The sequence below is a fragment of the Spermophilus citellus genome (genome assembly GCF_964194105.1).
Source record: "Spermophilus citellus genome assembly, chromosome: 5".
Lineage (NCBI taxonomy): Eukaryota > Metazoa > Chordata > Mammalia > Rodentia > Sciuridae > Spermophilus > Spermophilus citellus.
The window spans coordinates 52,863,892-52,884,979 of NC_138186.1; the positions used below are offsets into that span (position 1 = coordinate 52,863,892).

General features: G+C 40.4%; 1 protein-coding gene across 1 annotated transcript; it reads left to right on the plus strand.

Moving 5' to 3' along the window:
* The first annotated feature begins 11,545 nt into the window (after positions 1-11,545).
* SRSF3 (serine and arginine rich splicing factor 3) lies at positions 11,546-19,493 on the plus strand. The gene is made up of 6 exons (XM_081294429.1): positions 11,546-11,679; positions 14,625-14,832; positions 16,354-16,488; positions 18,642-18,680; positions 18,916-19,002; positions 19,152-19,493. The coding sequence occupies exons 2-6, from the start codon at positions 14,627-14,629 to the stop codon at positions 19,177-19,179; spliced, it is 495 nt and encodes a 164-aa protein (XP_081150555.1). The 5' UTR covers positions 11,546-11,679; positions 14,625-14,626; the 3' UTR covers positions 19,180-19,493.
* The last annotated feature ends 1,595 nt before the right edge of the window (positions 19,494-21,088 follow it).

The following is a 21,088-nucleotide window of genomic DNA, read 5'->3' on the forward strand; positions in this document are numbered from 1 at the left end:
CAAAACCAGCCTCAGCAACTTAGTGAGGCCCTAAGGGATTTAAAATAAAAAATAAAAAGAGCTGGGGATGTGGCTCAGAGGTAAAACATCCCTGAGTTCAATCCTCAGTACCAAAATATTAAAAATAAATAAATAAAGACTGGGGGTATAGCTCATTAGTATTGACCCTCTGTTCAATCCCCAGTATTGGTGGAAAAAAGTATTTGTTGGTAGAGAGCTATTCTGTCAGATCCCTCCCACACCCCACTCCAGTGCCTATATTCCACCCTCCTCCCCTCCTGTGGCATCCAGTCTTTTTCTCCCTGCCCTCCCATATCTGTTTTGATTAGTTATAGTTCAGGCAAAACTATGATTAAATATTTTGCAAAACTCCCTTGGGTGTGAACACAAACTGGATTACAGTCTGATAAGCATGACTTGGTAACAGTATTCTAACTTGAATACAGCGGAATCAAGCACCATCTGAGACCCTGGAGACATGTCGCCTAGACTCTGCTCACCCTTAGGTAGTATACTCTTAGGTTCTGGGTTGTGGTGTCACATATTTCTTATTGGGGTCAACAGTTTAAAAACTCAGGCTCTGGCATTTTAGGCAGAGTGGACAGAATGCAGAGGTACACAATTTGTTTCTGGAAAGGACAAAGTAGCTAGAGGTAGGCAGGGGCCAGATATGAAAGCCTTGAGGCTCATGGCCTTCAAGAGTGGCCCCAGCTGGGGCTCAGTAGTAGAGTGCTTGCCTAGCATGTGTGAGGCACTGGGTTTAATCCTCATTACCACATTAAAAATAAATAATAAAATAAAGGTATTGTGTCCATCTACAACTAAAAAAAAAAAAAAAAAAAAGGTGATGATTTGGGTTCTGAATTTGGGTGCATGGTCCAGGCATGGAGGAAAGCACACCACCAGGGGCTGAGGTTGTGGCTCAGTGGTAGAGCGCTCACCTAGCACTTTCGAGGCCCTGGGTTCGATCCTCAGCACCACATAAAAATAAATAAATGAATGAATAAAGGTATTGTGTCCAAATACAACTAAAATAAATAAATTAATTAAAAAAGAAAAAAGAAAGAAAGCACACCACCAAAGATAAAGCAAGTACTGAGGTCCTAAAAGCAGAGGGCTCCAAGGAGCTGGAAAGAGGCCCAGGAGGCAAGCCTGAGCCTCCCTGTGTGGCAGGCAGTGAAAGCACCGAGGACAGCAGGCGAGATGGTACCTTGGAAAACTGGGAGGCAGAGGCAGACGTGTAGGAGGATGGGGAGCCACAGGCTGAGATGCTGCAGGCTGAGAGGGCTCCGAGGCAGTGTGGTCCTGTGGTTAGGCATCTGTCTGTAGGGGTCAAACCTGGCTCTGGTAATTCCGAGCTCTGTGCTGCAGATTTTTCATCCATGAAGTGGAAATTAGAACATCTACCTCAGAGAGTTTCAAGCATTAAGTAACTGGAGGGGGCCGCGCGGGGGTGGGGGGATGGAGACAGAGAGAGAAAGAGAGAGAGACAGAGACAGAGACAGAGAGACAGAGACATATGACTAAAAGAGACTCTGAACCAGTTTTGTTTTTGAGAAAGGGTCTCACTATATTGCCCAGGCTGGTCTTGAACTCTGGCCTCAAGTGATCTTGATTTTCCTGTCTCTTGAGTAGCGGGGACTACAGTGCCTGCAGTATACCTGACTTAAACCAGGTCTTAAATGTTGTATATGATACATATGAGCATGTGTAAATTATGACAGCTATCACCATCTGAGTTTCCTTGGCTATAAACTAGAGATTGATGTATAAACTCAAGATGCTCACAATAGAAGGACAGCCATACTGAAGCTGAATAAAGACACATATCTTCCAGAATCAAGCACACACTGAAAATTGTGCCATCTCCACTCTGCCCTCGGTATTTGTTTCTTGTAGTTGCTTTTGAGGCAAAACGTTCCCTTGTTTGTGATTCCCAGAGCATGGCGGGGGGGGGGGGGGGGGCGCGCAGGGGTGGTCACTGAAGCCAAAGTTTCCTTATCCTGCAGTTGCAGAAGCAATCCTTTTATTCTTGGATCCTTTTCCAGACGGCTTTGTAGATCTGAGAACCAAATAAGGTAACACACCAGGCTGGCAGTGAAGATCAGGCACCACCCAGGGGGACGGAAGGTGGAGTTGAAATCAAAAGGGAAAAAAAATTCTTGGGAGGCTCCGGAACTGAGCAGCCTCAGAATGCCCGGAGCAAGGAAGGGCGTCTGTCCACGTGACTCGTTCCTTCAGGTTCCTTGGAGGAATGGAGCCAGGGGAAGGGAGTGGGGGCTGGAAGGGATGTTGAACAGAGATTCAGCAGGAGCCCAAAGGCAGGCAAATTCTAAACACTGCTGCTGTCTACCTTCCTACTTCTCAAGCGATCACCTGACTTGGGACCAGAATTGGGACATTTTTTTTTTCCGTGCTGAGGCAAACACTCTACCACTGAGTTATACCCTTAGCCCCAGGTGGGTTTGGAATCTCATACTCATCCTTTATGAGCTGTATGACCTTGGGCATGTTACTTAACTTTTTTGAATCCTAGTTTCCATTTGTTTCAAATGTAACAACTGCGTTTTATAAATCAGGAAAATTTGGGGTGGGGGATGAAAATTAGTGAGGGTAGGGGACTGTCACATGTGGGACAATGTACTGGGGGAAGGTATCAAATAAGCTTAAAACACTCACAAACTTCAGTGATTGTGAGACTAGGAGAAATCAAACCCAAAGATGACTAAGGCTAACTGGGGACCAATTTAAAATTAAATCTTATTTTGGGCATTTTGACTCTCTACTTAAGTAGAAAGAGCTCATTAATTTTTTATTAAAATATAATGATATCAGGCTGGGGTTGTGGCTCAGTGGGTGAGCACTTGCCTAGCATGTATGAGGCACTGGGTTCGATTCCCAGCACTTGCATATAAATAAATGAACAAAATAAAGGTTCATCAACATTTAAAAAAATATTTAAAAAATATAATATATAATGATAGAGCTGGATGCAGTGGCGCACACCTGTAGTCTCAGTAACTTAGCAGGGAGGAGGACTGCAAGTTCCAGGTCACCTTTAGTTTAGGGAGGTCCTAAGCAACTTAGTGAGACCCTGTCTGTAAACAAAAAAATAAAGGGCTGGGAATGCAGCTTAATAGTAAAATGTCCCTGGTTCAATCCCCAGTATACCCCAGCACCACCAAATATATGTATCCACATATATAAATTTGATGATATATAAAAATACTTACATGTAATGATAGAGGGGCTGGGGTGTGACCCAGTGGTAAAACAAGTGCTTAGCATGCATGAGACTCTGGGTTTGAGCCCCAGAACCAAACAAAACCAAACCACAATTATAGAAATACAGAAATGTTGAATGATAGAAAATTAGACCAGAGAAACAAATAGCTGAAACAATTTAAAACAAATCCTCAATTGTCTTCCATCTAGAAGTAAATGTTATCATGTTAAAATATAACCTTTCCTACTTTTTTCTCTGTATCTATATGTATATACATACCCATATATACTATAAATATTTAATACTAGATATAGAAAATGACAAACCCTAAAATAGTGAGGCTTGGGGAAAGGGAGTAAGAAAGAAAGCCATACATTGAGAGCATTGATCCTTTCCCAATGCATTCTTTCCCGGTGAGAAAACAAACCCTGGGGAGGAGGTGTCCATCAAACCTAGAAAGGCAGTCTCTGGGAAGAGGCCAAAGCATGGGTCCTTCCCTAAACAAATCCTTTCCAGATACCAAGCCTTCCATCTGGTCCAGTAAGATAAATCCCAGAGACTGACCACTGACCCCAGACTCCCTCCCATTTTGCCCTGTAAAACAGACCTCAAGGGCTGGGGATGTGGCTCAAGCGGTAGCGCGCTCGCCTGGCATGCGTGCGGCCCGGGTTCGATCCTCAGCACCACATACCAACAAAGATGTTGTGTCCGCCGAGAACTGAAAAATAAATATTAAAAATTCTCTCTCTCTCTCTCTCTCTCTCTCTCTCTCTCTTAAAAAAAATAAATAAATTATAAAAAAATAAAAATAAAAAAAATAAAACAGACCTCAAATTCTTGGGTGCCCAAGAAGACACACTCATTAATTAAGTCACCTCTCAGTATAATTTATATAATCCCAGTCCCCTCCTTTGTTCAGTGGCTTGATTTCCACCAAGAAGGTGGGTCCATCAGAGGCATAACTCTGTTCCTGAATAAAGGTTTTTTGGCTGATCCATGAAGTTGGCACCCAGCCTGGTCCTATTGTCCTAACACTTAACATATTTGAAAAATGGACCATGCCCACATTGTTCTGCAATCTTGCAGGAATGATGGTAAGAATAGCCATGAGCTGGATGCAGTGGCTCATGCTTGTAATCCCAGAGGCTTGGAAGGCTGAAGTAGGAAGATCACCTGGTCAAAGCCAGCCTCAGCAAAAGCGAGGTGCTAAGCAACTCAAAAAGTGTCATGTAATCAAAAGGTTTGGGACACACTGAGTCAGCAAAGAGGATTTCTGCATGTGAGGAATTGGATTCACAGCTATTCTTTCTTTTTTGTGTGTGTGTGGGGGGGTATTGGGATTGAACTCAGGGCCAGTTGGCTATGGAGCCACATCCCCAGCTCTATTATGTATTTTATTTAGGGACAGGGTTTCACTGAGTTGCTGAGGACCTCATTTTTGCTGAGGCTGGTTTTGAACTCACAATCCTCCTGCCTCAACCTCCCAAACTGCTGGGATTATAAGCATTACTTTTCTTTTTGTACTGGTGATTAAAACCAAAGGCACTTTACCACTGAGACACATCCCTAACCCTATTTATTTATTTATTTATTTTGAGACAGGATTTTACTAAGTTGCTTAGGGTCTGGCTTAATTGCTGAGGTTGGCCTGGAACTTGCAATCCTCCTGTCTCAGCCTCCTGAGTCCCTGGGAGTACAGGTGTGTACCACTGCACCTGGCTCACTCATTTTTTAAATTTGTTTCAGTTAATTATACATGACAGTAGAATGCATTTATGCACTTTGATACTTACTCATTTTTGATGAACATTTGTTGAATGTCCTCCATGTTCCAGGCTGGCTGGGCTCTCAAGACAGGCTGGTATCTCATGGCTGGCAGGGAAGGAATTTGGGAGGAAGCTGGGAAATACTTGAGCCTCCCTCTTCTGAATTACTGAATGTAAATGTTCAACAATCTATCAAATGCTAAACTGACGTCAGCATCAGCAGTAGCATATTATTTTTTCCCTCATCTCTTTCTGCTGTCCTCTCTTGGCTTCTCTCTTTCCTTTTTTTTTTTTTTTTTTTGTAATTTTGTGGATGGACAGAATGCCTTTATTTTATTTAATTTTTATGTGGTGAGAGGATCAAACCCAGTGCCTCACACATGCTAGGCAAGCACTTTATCAGTGAGCTACACAGCCCCAGTCATTTTTTGTGTTTTTTAACTTTTTAATTTTTTAAAATTTCAAATACATACAAAAGTAGACTGGAGAGTATAATGAACCTTATATACTCACCAAGAATCTTCTTTCAAGAATCTTTGTACTGGGGGTTGAACTTGGGGCATTTTACCACTGAGCTACACTCCTAGTCATTTTTGTTTTTGGTACTGAGGATGAACTCAGGGGTGCTTTACCACTGAGCCAGATTTCCAACCCCTTTTTATTTTTCATTTGAGACAGGGTCTTATTAAGTTGCTAAGGCTGGCCTGGAACTTGAGATGTTCCTGCCTCAGCTTCCTCAATTCCTCTGATTGGAGGCATGTGTGCTCATGCCCAGCTTTCCAGCATCAACAATTATTAGGTCAATCAATTGTGTTTTATCTGTACCTTCAATCCCCTTACCCAACACCATATTATTTTGAAGCAAATCCAGACAATCATATTACTGTAGGTATGTCAGAGTATATCTTGAAAAATATAGTGATTTAACTCCCCCCCACGCACATATATATATATATATATATATATATATATATATATATGTGTGTGTGTGTGTGTGTGTATGTATATATACACACACACATACTAAAAAAGTCATAAGCATACAGCACTTGTGCTGTACAGCCAGAGGGTTTGGTCATTCAGTACACTAGTCCTCCTTTCACTTTCTGCAGTTTCCATTGACCACGGTGAGCTGCAGTCCATAAATACTACAACGTATACCACACCTACCTATTAGTCACTTAGTAGCCATTATGGTTATCAGATTGACTGTCAAGGTTATTGCAGTGCTTATACTCAAGTAACCCTTGTTTTACTTAGTAATGTCCCCAACACATGTAACAGTCATGACGCTGGCAATCTGGTTATGCCAAAGAAAAGTGACAAAGTGTTTCAAGCAAAAATGTGAAAGTTCTCAATTTAATAAGAAAGAAATTTAATAAGAAAAAAAAAGTATGCTGAGGTTGCTACAAGACCTACAGTAAAAGTGAATCTTATATGCACAAGGCCCTGGGTTCAATCCCCAGCATCATAAAATATAAAATAATGAATGTTATATATATAAAATTATGAAGAAGAAATTCATGATAGTTTCACTGTTGCACCTCAAACCGCAAGTTATGACCACAGTGAGGGATAAGTGCTTAGGTAAGACAGAAAAAGCATTAAATTATAGGGTTCAGTACTATCCACAGTTTCAGGCACCACTGGGGTTCTTAGAATGTATCTTCTACAAATAAGGGGGGACTACTACATATGATTTATAAACATTTCTCCCGTTGTGTAGATTGTTATTCTCTTCCTACTACAATTGCTGCAATACCAACTGGTGTACTGAATTCAGTTCTGACACCCTGTCAGACTCTACAAGTTGTTTTCTTTTTCTTTTCTTTTTTTTTTTTTTTTTTGTATCAGGGATTGAACCCAGGAGCGTTTTACCACTGAGCCACAACCCTAGCCCTTTTAATTTTTATTTTTTTTATAATTGTAGATGGAAAGTTTGCCTTTATTTTATTTATTTTTATGTGGTGCTAAGGATTGAACACAGTGCCTCACACATGTGAGGCAAGTGCTCTGCCACTGAGCTACAACCCCAGCCCTACTTTTTTATTTTGAGATAGGGTCTCACTAAGTTGCCTAGGGCCCCACTATGTTGCTGAGGCTGGCCTTGAACTTTCGATCCTCCTGTCTTAGCCTTGAGCTGCTGGGATTGCTGGTGTGTGTCGCCTCTCCTAGAAAGACTCCACAAGTTTAAGGGCACAGTTCTCAACAAGACTGTTTCTATTTCTGACATTAGCCTCATCTTCTAAGGTTCCTTAGATATCCCAAACTTCTGACCAAAAGATTACACATTCAGGGGTTCCCATAATACCCTTAAGTTTGATAATTCACGAGAAAAATAACAGAACTCAAGCAAGCACTATACTTACAGTTCCAGTTTTATTACAAAAGACAGATCAGGAACCCAAATAAAGAAGTGCATGGGTGCTGGGTGTGGTGCATATCTATAGTCCCAGCTACTGGGGAGGCCAAGGCTGGAAGATCATAACTCCAAGTTTGAGGACAGCCTGGACAATTTAGCAAGACCCTGTCTTAAATGAATGAATGAACAAATGACTAAGGCTGGGGAAGTAGCTCAGTGGTAGAGTACAGCTCTTGCCCAGCATGTTCAAGGCACCCTGGGTTTAATACCCAGCACCACAAAAAGGAAGGAAGGGAGGGAGGGAGGGAGGGAGGGAGGAGGACAAATGGAAGAAAAGCCCATAGAAACAGAGTAAGAGACTAGAACAGTATCAACCAAATGCAATGCATACATTTTATTTAGATCAGAATTTATTTTTTTTAAATACAGGTGTGACTTATTTTTTATTTATTTTTTTTAAAGAGAGAGTGAGAGAGGAGAGAGAGAGTGAGAGAGAGAGAGAATTTTTTTAATATTTATTTTTTAGTGTTCAGCGGACACAACATCTTTGCTGGTATGTGGTGCTGAGGATCGAACCCAGGCCGCACGATCCTCAGCACCACATACCAACAAAGATGTTGTGTCCGCCGAGAACTAAAAAATAAATATTAAAAATTCTCTCTCTCTCTCTCTCTCTCTCCCCTCTCTCACTCTCTCTTTAAAAAAAAAAAAAAAAAGGTGTGGTGGTACATGCCTTTAATCCCATCAGTTTGGGAGGCTGAGGCAGGAGGATCACAAGTACAAAACCAGCCTCAACAAAAGCGAGGTGCTAAGCAACTCAGTGAGAGCCTGTCTCTAAATAAAATGCAAAACAGGGCTGAGGATGTGGCTTAGTGGTTGAGTGCCCCTGAGTTCAATCCCTGCCTGGTACCCCCTCCCCAGAAAAAATAAATAAATAAAATAAAAAGGCCTGAGGATGTGGCTCAGTGGTAAAGCCCCATTGGGCTCAATCCCCCCAAAGTACAGCCCCCCAAACATCAAAGGAAGTAGGTTTTTAAAAAGTTTAAAGCTGTGTGATTTGTAGAAACATTATTTCCACATAGTTCTCTAGGATATGGAAAATGAATTTTGTTTTTGTTTTTGGTACTGGGAATTGAACATTGGGGTGCTTAACCACTGTGTCACATCCCCAGTCCTTTTTTTCATTTTTTAGTTGTAGATGGATACAATGCCTTTATTTCATTTATTTATTTTCATGTAGTGCTAAGGATTAAACCCAGTGCCTCACATGGGGTAAGCAAGCGCTTTACCACTGAGCCACAACCCCAGCCCCTTATTATTTTTTTAAATTTTGAGACAGGAAATCTCATAAAGTTGCTCAAGATCTCACTAAACTGTTGAGGCTGGCCTTGAACTTGCAATTCTCTTGCCTTAGCCAGTCACTGGGATTACAGGCATGTGACACCATGCCTGTTAGAAAATCAGTTTTTATTTTTTAATTTAATTTTTTAAACTTTTAATATTTTTTATTTTTTATTTTCGGTGGACACAACATCTTTGTTTGTATGTGGTGCTGAGGATCAAACCCAGGCCGCACGCATGCCAGGCGAGTGTGCTACCGCTTGAGCCACATCCCCAGCCCCGAAAATAAGTCTTTAAATGATTTTTTTAATCATGTGGGGTTATTTTCTATTTGTCAATACTGTCTAATATTTAATAAAATATAATGTGAGGGCTGGGGTTGTAACTCAGTGATGGAGCACTTGCCTAGCACTTGTAAGGCACTGGGTCAACTCTCAGCACCACATAAAAATATATAAATGAAATAAAGTTTATCTACAACTAAAAAAAAAATTTAAATATGTTAGCTACATAATTTTTTTTGCAGTGCTAGGGATCTTTATATATATATATATATATATATATATATATATATATATATATATATATAAAAATTTTTAGTTACAATTGGACACAATATCTTTATTTTATTTATAATTAGTTGGTGCTGAGGATTGAACCCAGGGCCTCATACATGGTAGGTGAGTGCTCTACCATTGAGCTACAACCCCACCCCCAAACTTGGGATCTGATGTATGAAAGGCAAGTGCTCTACCACTGAGCTACACCCTCAATCCCCACATATGTAATTTTAAGTTTTTCAGTCACCACAGTTAAAAGTATAAACAGATTAATTTTATAATATAGTTTAACCCAAAACATGAACTCAATATAAAAATTATTCAGATATTTACATTCCTGCTGGGTGTGGTAGAGCATGTAATAGTGTAGCCCTAGATCAGTTCTCCCACCTTTTCTGTCCTGCTCTGGGAGATTGACCTCTAGGCTTACACTACCAGCTCTCCTGGCCAAGATTCTAGTTGATTTGGAGCAAAAAATTTTAAGTCCTATTGAAAGATGGTACTAATGGGGCTGGGAGTTTAGCTCAGTGGTGGAACATTTAGAGGCCCTGGGTTCTATCTCCAGCACCACAGAAAAAGATGAGGAGTATGGGAAGAGAGGGTAATCCACTTACTATACCCCTACACCCCCCCCAAAATGGGGCTGCCACAATTCTTGTAGCTAAGATTATTACAGCCTCACTTTCATAGCTACAGCACCTGGTTTATTTTGGTAACCCTGCTCTCCATCTTTCCCCTGTGAGGACTAAGAGTTGCCTCTGGGATTCTCCCTCCCTCTGCCTACACCTTTGTAAATAATCCCCTCTGTGGTTAATCCTTATAGTGTGCCTTGTTTTTCCTTCCAGGACCCTGACTGGATTAAGTAGTTAATGAACTATTGTTATAGTTCATGCTCTTATTAGATTTTTCCTTTATAGAAACTTGGAATTCAATCACAATATTTAAAATCTTATCCATAACTATTAGTGCCTGGCCTTCAGTAACATTTTTTTTCTTAAATTAAAAAAAAAAAAAGTATAAATAGGCTCAGTGAGTTAGGAACAGTAGGTTTCAGAATTGGAAGATAACTTAGTACCATGGTTCTTAACTTGACGAGTGACAAGTCTACGTGAATAATTTCTGCTGGAGGTGGTGGCACACTCCAGTGAAGTTTCAAAAATTACAAAGGGCTGGAATGCTGGGGATCTAGCTCAGTGGTAGAATGCCCCTGGGTTCAACTTCTTGTGGGGGTGGGGAGAGATAATTTCTGTATTCAGAATTTTTTTTTAATTTCTTACGCGTTTAGTTTTCATCTTTCATTTCCAGAATTTTTTCTTTCTTTCCTTTTTTTTTGTACAGGAAATCGAACCCAGGGGTGCTCCATCACTGAGTAGTCACATCCCCCAAAATTTTTTATTTTGAAACAAGGTCTGGCTAAATTTCTCAGGCTGGCTTCGAACTTGTGATCTTCCTGCTTCAGCCTACCGACTTGATGGGATTACAGGTGGATGCCATGGTATCTGGCCCCCGATATTATTCCTGGGATTGCCTCAGTCTTCCTAGGGGAAGAGGCCCATGTAAATTCAGCAGCCTTTACCAGACAGGTCAAGAACTGTTTGCAGAAAGGCTAAGATGCTCTTCCTGGCATTTGGTTGGGGGCCCAGAATTTAAACTAAATCTTCCTTTAAAAATGTCCCTTTCCGGTTACTTGATAACGGTGATCATTTCCAGATTTGCCTTTTGTGCCAAGCCCTGAGGTGGGGGCGAGAAGTGTGAAACCTGCTAGAGTTGGTCAAACTTTTCAGAGCCAGGCTTTTCCTTAAATAGCTACCCGAACAGTCACAGTCTGGGCCCTAGGTTTTCAAACAGTTCCGTAATCTAGGGTTTTTTTTTTTTTTTTTTTTTTTTTTCCCATAGCGTCTGGAAACGCGAGGCTCCCAGCCCAAGCGCTCACAAGGGTAATTAATGATGCATCCAATGCTCTAAGCTTGTTTGGAGCCAAAGACTCTATAATCAGTGATGGAGAGTTAACGCCGACGGTGTTGTTTATCAAACCGCGCCCTACAAGAAGGAAGCGAGCGGGGGGGGGTCTGTGGATAAGGTGGTGATCTACAAAGGGGGAGCGCCAGGCTTGCGGCCACCCACGCGCGCCACCACACGTCTCCACCCACCTGACGGAACCGCCTGAGCGCGCTCCCAGCAACCGCGACTCTCGCAGCGTTTGTATCCGCCACGTCACGGCCTCCGGCGCTTCTCATTGGGCGAGCTCATCTAATCACGTGACCCCAGGATGGTGTATAAATACGGCGAGGAGACGGCGGAGGTCCGCCATTTCGTGGACGCCGGGTGAGCGAGCCCATCGGCGGACGCTGAGCCGGAGTAGGAGCGGGAAGATCCATCGGATTGTGTGGATTTGAGCCTCCGCATTTGTAACCCACGATCTCGGTGAGAGACTTGCGGGGGAAGAAGGGAAGTGGAATATAACAACCTAGGTGGGGCCAGCTCAATGGCGGCGCCAGATTGAGACAAAGAGGCGCCGCCGCCATTTTGTGACGTTCAGCACGGGGCGGCGGCGGGGGCTCCCGGTCCGTCAAAGGATGTTTCCTGGCCTTGGGAGGAGGTTTTCATACCCCATGGGGGCGTCAGGGATGATCCGGGGCTCTGGGAGAAGAGGGGGGAGCCGTAACCGAATTGCGCTCCAGGTCACGGCCTTTCGATTTTATGGCGCCTTTTTCCCCCCCTTTGGCTCCTTGTTTTCCTGGAACAGCTCAAGGTTTTTTTCAAGTCAATATTAGAGATTGGATCTTTTTATCCATGCGAAATGGCCTCGTAGCCACCTATTGTTTGATGGTTTTTTAAAATTCGACTTCTTTACAGCCCGGATCTTAACCGTTCCCCCCACTCCCCCTTAAACGAACTGCCGTCTTTCAGGTTGAGTTGCATTGTTCTTAAGGTTACTTCCCATTCATAGGCCTGAAACCGGTCGCGGAAGAGTGTTTTAAAAATCGATTTTCACAGGGTGGGGTCAAGGCAGAGAGGATGTGTCTTTTGATTAGATAAACTTAAGAGAAAAACGTGGTGTTCACGAAAAGCCCGTCAGCTGAATTGAGAAGGTTGCTCTTACGTACATAATCCAACAATTTATTGTTGGAGTGACTTTCAGTATTGAAGGACCCAAATGCAGTGAATTTTTGCATAAGAAATACCCTTTTTTGTAACCTTTTTTTTTCCGGGGGTGGGGCAAACCTGGGTGCGCTCTACCACTGAATTATATATCCCCAGCTCTTTTATTTTGAGACAGTGTCTTGCTAAGTTGCCAAGGCCGTCCAGGAACTTGAGCAATGCTTTTTCCTCAGCCTCTAAAATTGCTGGGGTTGTGGCTGTAACAAATTTCTTGAGGTGAAAGTTACATAAGATTTATTTTGAAGCGGAACGATTCAGTAGTACTACTTGATACAATCAACAGTGTTTTTGCAGCCATCTAGTTCCCAACCACTTCCATGATGCCCCCAAGGAGACCTGTAGCCATTAAACAATCACTCCCAGCTCCTCCCAATCGCTGACAACCACTAATCTGTCTCTGGATTTACCTGTTTTAGGTATTCCATATTCCCGGAACCATATAGAACGTGCACTTTCATTTCTGCTTTAACGTGTTTTCGAGGTTTTTCCATATCGTAGCATTTGTTAGCCCTTCGTTTCTTAAGTTATTACCGAACGACTTGTACCACATTTTGTATATCTGTAGAGCATTTGGATCGACATCTTTGTTATTGTCAGCAGTGTTCCTTGAGGTTACTTTTTTCTTTTTATGGTGGTGAGGATGGAACACTTGGTTTTGTTGCTTAAGGAATTTGCACCACATACTACTTGGATGTAATGACGAGTATTAGCATTGTTCCTGTACAAAAGGAAGTTAATGTGGAATCAAATAAGTTTTGTTGTTTAGGTAAATTTTTTTAACGGTGATAGAGATCAGAGATGCTTTTTTTAAAAAAAAAAACTTTATTTACTTGTATATTTATATGTGGTGCTGAGGATGGAACCCAGTGCCTCACATGTGCTAGGAAAGAGCTCTGCCAGTGAACCACAACCCCAGCCCCAAAGGGGTGCTTTCTTAAGTGAAAGACAAATTTGAATATTAAAGCTGGTTAGGTTTTGGCTTACAAACACACTTTGGTCTAAATGTGGTGGCTTTGTTGTAACTTAATAGCTGTGGATGAATGACGGGAATTTTTTTTTAATCTTTTTTTTTTTCATTAGTTATAAAAACAATAAATTTATGTATTTTGATTCATCAAACATAAATGGGGTATTTTTAGCTGTGATTTTGTACATGCCAACTGTTGTGTGAGGATTGAGGGGTGTGAGGTGTATATATGTTTTGTGGTGCTGGGGATGGAATTGCAGTTCCTTGTGCAGGCTAAGCAAGGTGTCTTTAACATTCAGTGATAGCCTTAGCTGGAGTTGGTAATGTAAAATGGCCAAAATGGTGTCAGCCTTATGTCTTAACTCTGTTTAAGCCTGGGAAAGGATGAAAGAGAGTGGCAAATCTTATTATTTGTTAAATTTAGTTTAAAATTAAACTAGGGAATCAAGCTTAACCATTTTATATATTAGGAAAATGAAGCTAGGCAGTGGTGCATTTGTAATTCCAGAGGCAGGAGGATGGCAAATTCAAAGCCAGCCTCAGCAACTTAGTGTGAGGCCCTAATAAAATATAAAAAAGGGCTGAGGATTTGGCTCAGTGGTTAAGCACCATTGGGTTCAATTTCCTATATTAAGAAAAAAGAAAGAAAGAAAAATTATCGAACTAAATACTGGCTTTCATGTTTATTAACTTGGTTTTTGACTCCCTGAAAGTTTGGTTTTGAGCAGGTTTTACTAACTTTCCTAAAGGTTCTTTAAAAAAAATTTTTTTTAAAGTTGTAGATGGACACAATATCTTTATTTATTTTTAATGTGGTGCTGATGATTGAACCCAGGGCCTCACACCTGCAAGGCAAGTGCTCACTGAGCTACAGCCCCAGCCACCTAAAGGCTCTTTTAAGGGTTAAATGAAGTAGGTGAAATTCAACTTTCATGGTCCAGATTGTGTTAATTGATCCCTTAGGGTCCCCCAACCCCAATATTCCAAGGAGGCTTTTTTGGTTTTGTTTTTTAATTTGCTAATTTCCTGGGGGTGTTGGTAAAAATAAGGGGAAAATTGATTTATGGGGGGGCCGTGCTGGTGATCACACACAGGGTCTCAGCTTGCAAGCCCTCTGCCACTGAACTATATTCCTAGCCCAAGAAAGGGGATTTCAAGAGTTTTTATCATTTTGTAATTTTTTCTTATGATCTGTTTTTAACTGTAAATCATTTGTATACTTTTTTTTTGTTTGTTACAGAAATGCATCGTGATTCTTGTCCATTGGACTGTAAGGTTTATGTAGGTAATCTTGGAAACAATGGCAACAAGACTGAATTGGAACGGGCTTTTGGCTACTATGGACCACTCCGAAGTGTGTGGGTTGCTAGAAACCCTCCCGGCTTTGCTTTTGTTGAATTTGAAGATCCCCGAGATGCAGCTGATGCTGTCCGAGAGCTTGATGGAAGGTAATTTAAAGATTAATGTATACTAATGGTAAATTTGTTGCCTGTTTTTGTTTTGTTTTAAAGATTTTTGTGGCTTTTAGGTGACTGAGAGATTCTATATTCTTTATTTAAAATTATGATTATGCAGAGGCTTATTGTACTATTTTAAGTGTTTGAGATATTTTTATTTAGGAAGTGTGAGCTATTTCCCTTTGCTTATAGTTTCCTACTAGTTGATTAATAATAATACTTGTCAGAGTAACAGGTGTGTTGATCTTCTCACTTCCTGGCATTTGAAAATCAGTTCATAAAACCAAGGAAAACCATTGATTCAAAAATTCTGTTTCAAATTTTCTTTCTTGAAGCAAGTCATATTGCCTTAGATGAGATCCTTTTCTCCTTAACTGTAATCAAAAAAGAGGATCCAAGAGTTAGCTCTATAGTCATATATGAAAGGTCATTACAGGTTACATAACAGTTTTCCAGGGCACATCTCTTCCCACTTACTGTTCAGATATAGTGGCTTGTTGAAACTTAATGGCTGTGGACAAATAAAATGGGAGACCATTGTTTTTTTTCCCCAATCTCAGCCTTAATTTCTTATATGCCCACTTTTGTGATTGAGGGGAGAAAAATGTCCAAAATGGTTTTGTCTTGGCTTAGAGCCCTAATTACAGAGAAGGTTGGAGGAGAGTGACTAAGTTGAATGATAAATAAATGCTGGGACCTACCTCCAGGGAAGAAATCACATTAGGGATATAGAACTAGTTCTTTTTCTTTTTCCGTTTTTTTTTTTTTTTTTTTTCCTTTTGGTACTGGGGATTGAACTCAGGGGCACCAACCACTGAGCCACATCCACAGCCCTATTTTGTATTTAGAGACAAGGTCTCATTGAGTTTTTAGTGCCTCTCCATTACTGAGGCTGGCATTGAACAGGCAATCCTCCTGCCTCAGCCTCCCAAGCCTCTGGGATTTCAAGCGTGTGCCACTGTGCCCAGTTACAGAACTCGTTCTAAAAAGATAAATTCAGGAATCTTCACATTTAAATAACTATTACAAGTTAATATTGAGTTCAGTAATCACACTGGTTCTAACAAGTGGAAAAAGAAGAAAGTTGGTTTCTTGTTAATTGGTGCTTTAGAAAATCCCATTAGGTTGTTACACTTAATTTAAAATTAGACTGGGAGTCAAGCGCAGCCATTTTATAGTTTAGAAAAGTGAAACTAAACTGGTCCTAGTAGTTATGCCTGTCTATTTCAGCAACCTCTGGGGAGTCTCAGGCAGGAGGATCGAAAGTTAAGGCCCGTCTCAACAATTTAGACTTTGTCTCAAAGAATGAAAAGGACTTGGGATTTAGCTCAGTAGCAGTAAAGGGCTCCTGGATTCAGTCTGCAGTAGTTAAAAAATAAGGAAAAGGAAACTAAAACTTGGTATTAAAAGGTCATAGACCTGCAGATAGGTTCCTTGCAAGAAGTAACTAACTGAATGTTTACTTTTCCCTGTAATAGACATCATAAAGTTAATGTCTCTGCTTTTCCATAGAACACTTTGTGGCTGCCGTGTAAGAGTGGAACTCTCGAATGGTGAAAAAAGAAGTCGAAATCGTGGCCCACCTCCGTCTTGGGGTCGTCGTCCTCGAGATGATTATCGTAGGAGGAGTCCTCCACCTCGCCGCAGGTACTTGAGAGAGAGCGTGTTTTAGAGGTATCGGTGTAATGGAGTAGCTAGTAGGAGCAGGTATTTCTCCTTAAGTTTGTTGGTGGGTTGTAAACTTACTGTGAAGATTCGGAGGTTTCTACGAAACATTCGCTGGGTGTAGTTTGGGGTATGTGAGTTGTGCTGAGTGTTGGCTTTTTTGTCTGTAGGTCACTGTTCATGTTGGTAGTCAGTAACTTCTATCTTGGATCTATCTTCTAGTTCATCTTCTAGTTGCATCTTTCCAAGTCTTCCCTTATACTTCAGTTTAGGCCTTTTTCCATTTCTTGACTCCATAATGACGAACATTACATTCAACTCTAGCTCTTCACAAAAATGTGTTTTCTACTAGCACAATTGTAATATTTATCAAACAGGCAGCTGTTTAATGTTACAACTGGTAAAGTAGAAATCATTCTGAAACTAACTTAAGTCACTGACCAATAAAGGGGGCTAAAAACGAAGTAATCCCAGTCATCTGTTCTTCAATCCCAAATAGGAGAGAATTCAGTTTTTTTATAATTGAAAATGGCATCATTCTTGGACCAGGCAGTATTGTCTGGATGCTAACTCCACATCTCCTCAAACCTCCAAAATAGTTTCTATAGGACTAAATTTACCTCTTACAGGTGAGTGAAGTCCTAGGAGATAGGAGTTCAAAATCTTGCCCCTTTTGCTATTTTGAAAAACAACACACTGTTGCCCATCATAATAAAGAGTATTTGTTAGCTAATAGATGGTTGTACTGATGGCTTGTTTTTCATTTTTTTTGTGCTTTTTGGTCCATCTATTAATAAAAATGAACCCCGTTACAGAGTCACCATCATGTCTCTTCTCACCACCCTCTGAATCTGCATTAGCCAGTCAACTAGCCCTTTCAGCGTCATGTGACCAGCGCGCCCCATTCAGCTTGGCTGGTGTCGTTTCACATGACCCAGGCTGGCCAGTCGTCAGGTTGCACCGCCCTTTGGTTCCCGAGCATGCTGTTTTCTCTCAGCCTTCTCTCCAACCTTAACCAAATCGGCAGCAGCCACCTCGACCGCCCACACATTCCTGGCCAATCAGCTCAGCTGTTTATTTACCAAATGTCTTCACAACAACTACAGCAGCAGCCTTCGGCTAACAAAAAAGCAGGAAAAATCCACAACACCCCCTTCGCCAACCAACTAAATCCAACGCAACATCTGGCAAAACCTTTTCAGCAAATTCTTCCTGGCCGTCAGTCCGGCAGCCTCACCTCACCATTTCTAGCTTGTTGAAACCCAAAACTAGTAAGTTTTTCCTGCTTATACAGTTTACTGCTGGTTAAAATAAGGAGTAAGCGGCTTAAAGTAATTCTTTTTTCTGGATCAAAGGCTGGCTGTGCATAATTGAATGGTAACGTACATATATATTGCTTGAAAAAAAACTTTTAAGGGTGATAGGGAACTCATAATGTAACTAGACCTTCAAGTGGAACTTATTTGCATGTGTGAGATGCCAAACTAAAAATTTTAATATCTCTAACAGATTTTAGCTTTTCTTCCTAGCAAAAATTTGTTGAATCCTATCACCTTTAAATGGTTTTACTAACAGTTTTCAAAATTTTAAAAATTTGGGGGTGAAGTGTGGGCCAAGCTAAGGTAATTTGATAAGCCTAAACACACTCTTAAATGTGACGATCACAAATGCAGTTCTAATGTAGCACTAAGTGGCATCAGTATTTACACCTATCGCGTTTTCACAAAATTACACTATCCACCTGGTACCTAAGTCTCGTTACGGACTTATAGGTTTGCATGGGTTCCAAATACTGGTTTATGGTACTGTTTTTGGAACTACTTGTGGGACTACATTTTGGCGTGGTGTTTGGGTAGTGAAGTTAGTTTGACATGAAGTTTTGCATTGGACAGATCTGCTGTGAAGCATTCATTGTTAAAATGAATCCATGGTTGGAATACCTGCTTTTCACTTGAGCTTTTTGTTCCTTAATCCTTCTGTGCCTTTTTTTTCTTTTCTTTTTTTATTTTTGGACGATGGGTGCCAGTTCTTCGGCACATTCACTGGGCCCAACAGTGAGATTGAAAAGTTGGGAAATGCCTCACGCCATTAATAGTAACTGACAATTAGGCTAATTTTCTTGTTTCTGCTTTTAGATCTCCAAGAAGGAGAAGCTTCTCTCGCAGCCGGAGCAGGTAAATAATAATTTTGTCTTTAAGCCACATTTTCAGGAATGGCAGTGTTTCTCATTCCTTTGCTGTCTTCAGAATGACTTAATTAATGTGATAAGCCTTGACTTTAGCGAATCAAACAGCATATAAAGCCACTGTTAAGTTGTAGTATCTTTGAGTTTTCAGACTTAGAAAATTGTTCTGCTGGGTATAATTATCATAAATAAATTGCTCTAACATTCTATTCTTTTTTGGTTAGGTCCCTTTCTAGAGATAGGAGAAGAGAGAGATCACTGTCTCGGGAGAGAAATCACAAGCCGTCCCGATCCTTCTCTAGGTCTCGTAGGTAAGCTGTCTAAACACTTAAGCTGCTTAAGAACGTGTATAGTCTCTTTTAAGCCATAAGATTTTTTTAAAGTTTTTTAAATGATGATGCTTTTGTCACTGAGGGTAACCAAATTGCAAATATCAAGTTTTGTTTTTTCTTGTTTTTAGCCGATCTAGGTCAAATGAAAGGAAATAGAAGACCAGTTTGCAAGAGAAGTGGTGTACAGGAAATAACTTCATTTGACAGGAGTGTGTACAGAAAATTCAAGTTTTGTTTGAGACTTCATAAGCTTGGTGCATTTTTAAGATGTTTTAGCTGTTCAAATTTATTTGTCTCTTGGAACAGTGACACACATATGATGTAATTCTCTATGGTTTGAAATGGATCATATGAGGCATGTAATACCAATAATTGTTACTTTACAATGTTCCCTTAAGCAAAATTGAATTTGCTTTGAACTTTAGTCTTGAATAGACTGAAAATAAACCTCTAAATCCTGCCCAGCTAAAGTGTGATGTTCTAATGTTATAGGAACAAAACTGGCAAAAAAAATCATATTTCCCTTTTTTCATAGCTGAAGTATAAAACACAGGTGTAGATGAATAAGCAGTCTTTAAAAGCAGCTGTGAACACAGGCAAGCAGGTAAAGATGATAAAATCGGCACTATTAAACTAGAGGTTTTGTAAAATCCAACTAGTCTTCACCCCTGGGCAGAGGTTGCCTAGCTGGTGTAGAATCTGATAAGTTTCAAGAAAATTTACCTTTGCTTAGGTCATAAGTTCTTATGTGATTGCTATATGTGAATGCATAGCTATTTGTAAGGTTCATTATTTGTAAATTTGAGGTTTTAAAATACCAATGTCCTGCCAGTTTAAGGGTACATTGTAGAGCTGAACTTTTTTGAGTTACTGTGCAAGATTTTTTTTTTCCATGCTGTCATTTGTAATATGTTTTGTGAGAATCCTTGGGATTAAAGTTTTGGTTACAAATTGTTGTTTAACTTGAAAGCCTGTTTTTCCTTGCAAACTCAAATCTGAGCTTGGTACCAAGTCCAGGTATAACATTCCTATTGGAAGCCATACTTATATTTTCTTGTAAAGTGCTTTTGAATTAATAAAATATTAGCATAATTGTATAATAGTCAGTTGAACCCACTGTTACCATTGTTCTTATCCCATAGAAAGCAGAATTGATTGCACAGTTCTTTTTTTATAAGAAACAATGGAGAGGCACTATGGAATAGTCTTTTGAGGTGAAGGGAATTTTGGGTTGTCACCTTATTGTTAGTAGTTAAGCATATTTTGGGAGTTGAAGCCAGTTCAGGGTCCATGATATTTGGTGACTAACATTTTAAAATAAGCAGCAACCTGGCATATTGTATCTGAAGTAAGTTGCCCATAAAAATGGCTTTTATCTTTAGCATGAAAACTTCCACAAAGTTTTAAAATTTGCTTCCATTTTATAATTTGAAGTGTTGCATGGAAATTCCAAACTGATCCATCATGATGTAAAATTCACAATATGGTTCAAATGTAACAGTGCAGAATTGAATATGGAGGCATGCATAACCTTCCTCTTAGAAATCTGGAGGAGTTGTAACTTCAAATTTTTTGTGCAATTAGATTAAATCATAATGCAACAGTCTTTTGTGGCTTAGTTTCCTTAAATTTGGTCTTTGAAGATAGTTTGGATCACATTGTACTGACTTTGTCTCTAAAGACATTGGATTGGATTCAGTCTAAAAGGGGACACTAAGATTTAGGTTCTTGGAACACAGTGGGTAGAGTGCTTGCTTGCCTAGCACGTGTGAGACCCAGGTTTCAATCACCAGCACCAAACACCAAAAAATAAAAGACAAATTATTTCTAGTGGTCCTACGAACCTTTCACACAAAGAGGAGAGAATTGGTGTCGAGCTCAATAAGGAGATGAGCTTTTACACAGTTACACTTGATCAAGTAAGACACTGACCTACTGGGAGTTCCAGGTTTGGACCTTTTGTCTTTTGGCATTTCTCCATGTTAAGACCTGTTCCTGTTCGGAACAAACTTTTTTTTTTTTAATTTTTTTTGGGGGGCAGTATTCAACACATAGGGTCTTAAAT